This window comes from Corvus brachyrhynchos, unplaced genomic scaffold (assembly GCF_000691975.1).
Source record: "Corvus brachyrhynchos isolate BGI_N302 unplaced genomic scaffold, ASM69197v1 scaffold106, whole genome shotgun sequence".
Classification (NCBI taxonomy): Eukaryota; Metazoa; Chordata; class Aves; order Passeriformes; family Corvidae; genus Corvus; species Corvus brachyrhynchos.
The window spans coordinates 4,971,298-4,975,895 of record NW_008238834.1 but is presented as its reverse complement, the minus strand read 5'-3'; the positions used below and the strand labels follow the sequence as shown (position 1 = coordinate 4,975,895).

At 35.7% G+C, this 4,598-nt stretch overlaps 2 protein-coding genes across 2 annotated transcripts in view; both read left to right on the top strand.

Moving 5' to 3' along the window:
- The window catches only part of ZBTB14 (zinc finger and BTB domain containing 14), a 4,880-nt gene extending 2,124 nt beyond the window's left edge, over positions 1-2,756 (top strand). The window contains exon 4 of the mRNA XM_017738312.1: positions 3-2,756. Within this exon, the coding sequence (XP_017593801.1) occupies positions 3-55 (53 nt within the window). The 3' untranslated portion in view covers positions 56-2,756. The remainder of the gene's footprint in view (positions 1-2) is intronic.
- A 1,741-nt stretch (positions 2,757-4,497) lies between these two features.
- Positions 4,498-4,598, top strand: part of AKAIN1 (A kinase (PRKA) anchor inhibitor 1) — a 25,679-nt gene continuing 25,578 nt past the window's right edge. The window contains exon 1 of the mRNA XM_017738234.1: positions 4,498-4,525. Within this exon, the coding sequence (XP_017593723.1) occupies positions 4,498-4,525 (28 nt within the window). The remainder of the gene's footprint in view (positions 4,526-4,598) is intronic.

The window sequence follows — 4,598 nt, the reverse complement described above, 5'->3', positions numbered from 1 at the left end:
CCCAGCCATGGCTGCTGAAGCAGAGCAGCAATTAGAAACTATAGCCTGTAGTTAAAAACTAAAGCAGGAACTTTATCAGAAATAATATAAGAAATGAAATGGAACAAAATCTATTGTTGGTATACATTTAGACTGAGAATCTTTTCAAGAAAGCATATTTTTAGAGGATTTGAATGTTACATAGGAATATATAGCATTGCTTGGTTAGGTATTTTAAAACATTTCAGAGATGGATATTCTTAGAATGTGAAACAGTTTTGTTGTCATTAGCAGTATAATGCACTAATAACTGCTTTAATTCGAGAATGTGATCAAGTTCTCTACAAAACAGGGATCATCACTGGCTGATACTTTGCTTCATCCAGTATGGAATACTGAATACAATGTAAAAATTGCAATCAGCGAGAATCAGTGAGTTATGTTTGAAAACGCTGAGATCTCAAAAATCACAAACATGGAAAGAAAGGATTTGGTTTTTATAATTCTGAGGTGTTCTACCTGCAATTTTTTGAGAAGCAGACATTGATTTCCTAAGCTTTTTAATTCCTCCTTTTTTCACCTAATGTAGGTTGATACAACAGAGTGTAAAGGAGGATGGTGATCAAAATGAAATTGCTTCTTATTCCATTACCTCAGATATCCTCTTATTTTTATAAAGGTGGCAAGTTTTAACTAAATACTTATGTTCTTGAAAAAACTGCATTATTCACAGTGATTCTGGTTGGCAAAGTAGAAGTGTCATGGCATTCACCAATCCCTTCTGTGGGCAAAAAAGTCTGCCTCATTTGTTTTTTTGTTCACTTTTATTCAGGGCCCCAGAGATGGGACCGGGCCACAAAGGAAAAAGGGTGCAGCATGGAGGAGACGTGCTCCTTACTCAAACCCAGTAGAAATCAGTAAAACCTAATACAGCCTGAGACTTTTTTTATTATGCAGCTTTCAGGTCACCTAACCTAGCACAATGAAGGCAGAGGAGTAGCTGCATCAGCAGGTGACCAGGTGTCACTGCCAGACTCCCAAAGCTGCAGCCACGGGTGTCACATACCTGCGTGCAGGGCTCAGCTGGGGTTTGTGTCATGGTCATACCAGCTCATAGGCCCTGTTCAGGTTTAAAAGCTTCCACCTTCTGACACACCACCTCTTGTAAAGAGGCAGACTTCAGTGAGTGAGTTCTGTCATAATCGATCCTGAGTGAGTGTTCACTATTAGTCAGTTGCTTAGTGTATTTTTTTTAAGATCAGCTGGGGTACATGCTGATAACTTAATAGTTAACTCACAGAGTCAACAAAATAAGTGGTCTTTGGATTGCAGTCTGCCACAAGTAGTCATCAAGAGAAGACACAATAATAGTGGCAATGTAACCCAAAGCTATATTGAGCCTTTATTTTGAATTTGTAAATACTACAACTGTTGTGAAAACTTCATTTGAAGTTGTAATGGGCAAAAAACCACACTCTTGGGCACATGGTTGGTAACATTGGTCACTTGCGATACCTATAGCATATCAAAGTGTTAGACCAGTTTCTGGTAAGTTACTGTGTGGTATATCACATCTTGCTTTTCTAAATAGGAATTTAAAATAGTGTTTTTGGAACTGTTACATGGAACTTCGATTATTGAGGGGTTTTTATTTGGTTGAGGTTTTTTTACAGCTTCATTTTATTCATGTATTCATCAGGTTAAGCAGTTATCTTAAAATGCCAGTAATTGTTCGAACGCTGGTCTGTAAATAAAACATGACCTTAATATTTTAGAAAATGTAAACTTTGGACCTTTACCAATATATTTTTTTAAAATGTTGCTTCATTTTACATTCAGTAATATTAGTTTGTAAACAAACTATACATTTTGTACCTGTGTAACATCAGAGGATGTGTATTCATTGCATTTTATTGGTTCTCTTGAGGAACATGAAAAATGACCATTGTTAAAATGTTTTACTGTATATGATCATAGATATAAAGATAGTAGGTCCAAAATAGGATCTACTGGGTTTTTTTTTCTAAATATATTAGTCTTGCTATGTTTTCTTATCTGAAATTGTGTGCACTTCTTCCTAGGTAAATTGGGGTTGGTAAGACTGTACAAAACAGATCTGTTGTGAAAAGGGTTCAGAAGTGTAAAACGTGAAGAAAGTAAATTTTCTCAAGGTCTGCTATGAAGAGTGCAAGGAGCCACGAGCTTAAATTAGAGCAGTAAACAATTATGTTAGGAAAAAAAACCCCAAACGTTTAAAGGACTTAATAATGAATTACTAAAACAGAATGCCTGGGGAGGTACTGCAATCTCCACTAGTGGTGACATTCAAGAATGGGTTAGACAAACATCTATTAGGAGTGGTTTAAATATGGTTAATTCTGCTTTGAAGTTGAGGGATAAGCTAAATAACCTCTCAAGAAGAGCCTCATTGGGATTTTTTTTTTTTTTTTTTGAAAGTAATAAATTAAGATGGAGCTCACTGGGACTGTGGACGCTTGAGTGGAAAGACAGAACTCAGGTATTACAGTTAAAGAAAATTGTCCCTGACTTTTTAGCACAAGTAGTCAGGCTGTGAATCTGAAATTGTTATAGAAAGGCAGGCTTGCATTAGAAGACTCACAGCTGAAAGGGTGATAACGTTCTGTGTTACATCAGAGTAAACTCTGCTATTGTTACAGCTTATAGCTGTAAAATTTACAAGTGCGGAGGCATGGAGGTGTCCTTAACTGTATGCATGTTCTTGTTAATGTGTTCTAAACAAATCTGTGTATTCTGAAGGAATGTTAGCCTGTATATTGTGGGGGTGTGTCTGTGAAGTTCAGGTAAATCTGTCTGCATCTTACGACACTACTGCTCCCATCTCTCTCCTGTCTGTGCCAAAAGACACCATGTACAAAAGCAGGTGTGAGTCAGCTCCAAGCCAATGAGATTTTCCAGGATGATAAACTGTAAGCTGTGAGCTCTGTTGATTGAGGAACGGGGAAGTTTTTAGTTTTGCTTTGACAAGGATGGCAACTTCTTTTAGAGTTTGAGACAGTGGGTGAGATTCTGTCCAATTAATGGAAATTTTGCTGTTGGCTCTATTGGGGCCAGACTAATCTAACATTCCTTAGCAGGTTTTTTTGTTTGGATTTTTTTAAGAGAAAAAGGAGCAAAAATAACACATATTAAACTGTGCTTAATTTCTCATCCTAATTGTGTTAGCCATGGGTATGCTGCTGATTATTTGGCACAACTCAGTTTGGAAACTAAAAGTTCGGCAAAGAATACCTTTCAGCCATTCTCCACTCCCCAACCCTTCTTTTACACACTATTCTTACCAATATTTAAAAAAATATTAGAAAATTAAGCAACTCACAATTGAGTCAGTACTTGTGGTTTTATTTTTCTGCTTTGATTTTTTAGAAAGGTTTAGACCTGGTGATTAGAGTTTTAAAGGTTGTTTTGTGAAAAGGAATTCCTCATGCTTGCTTCAGTAGCAAAAGCTGGAGGTCAGCTTCTATTTGTTCCTGTAAGCTACAGAATACTAAATACTTCTCAAAATCTTGCTGTTTAGGTAGCCAAACTGGAGTTCTTTTGAAGATCTGGCCTCAGCTTTCTAATACAGAGATTACTTTTATAATCCCATTAAGTAAGGATACTTTAATAGAGTTGTGTGAAATACAGAATAAAATATCAGATAGTATCAGAAAGTCTACCCTAAGGCTGGAGTATATTTTTAGGGGCATATTATCTTTTATTAAGACAGACATTTCTAGTGTTATAGAGGAGACAAAGCATTTATAAAAGAGACTACTATAAAAGAGACTACATCTACTTCTTGGAACAGATGCCTTTTCTGAATGTAAACATTTACAGATAGGTACAGAACAGGATAATTCTGCCTGGAAGGTACAGACAGATCTAAGGAATTGTCATCTTTTTCAGTTAGTCCTTAGATCACAGTAGTGTGCCCAGTCAGCCAGAAATGTGCACATTTCATTAAAAATTCCATTACAGCAGTTGGTCTGTCATTTGTCTTCATATAGATCTAAAACGATTATAGTAACATTCTTACTCATTTCAGAACAGATGGAGGATTTCCATTAATAGATTTGTTAAATATGTGTCATAAGAGTTGAGACACCTATTCTCAGGAAGTATTTTTAAATGTAGTGAAAGAAATCTGAAATAACAGAATAGCTAAAAATAGTGATTTATGCAGTATTGATATGTTCTGCAGTGTTTTTCTCTCCACTATCCTTCCATATTATTTTTATTTACATGCCCTGCTCATTTAGATATTTACAGAACTCTGAAATTTGGTGAACTTCAGTGGTTCCAATATGAACAGCAATGCAACTCTTTAAAACAGAAACATTTTTGAATCTGGTTAATACATATTTTTGAATTTACTGGTATTTTTACTATTCAGTAGCTAAGCATCTAATTTTTTATAGGTAAACCTGAAAAACTTGTGGACCATATGAATAAAGATGTACTACATCTGACTTGTTTGGTATATGGGTATCAAAAACCATGGCCAAAGCAGAACTTCTGGATACCTGTATCTCAGATTCCTTCCATGATTTTTTTTTTTTTTTTGGTGAGTCTATAGTTTGAGAGCACCAGTTTGTAAA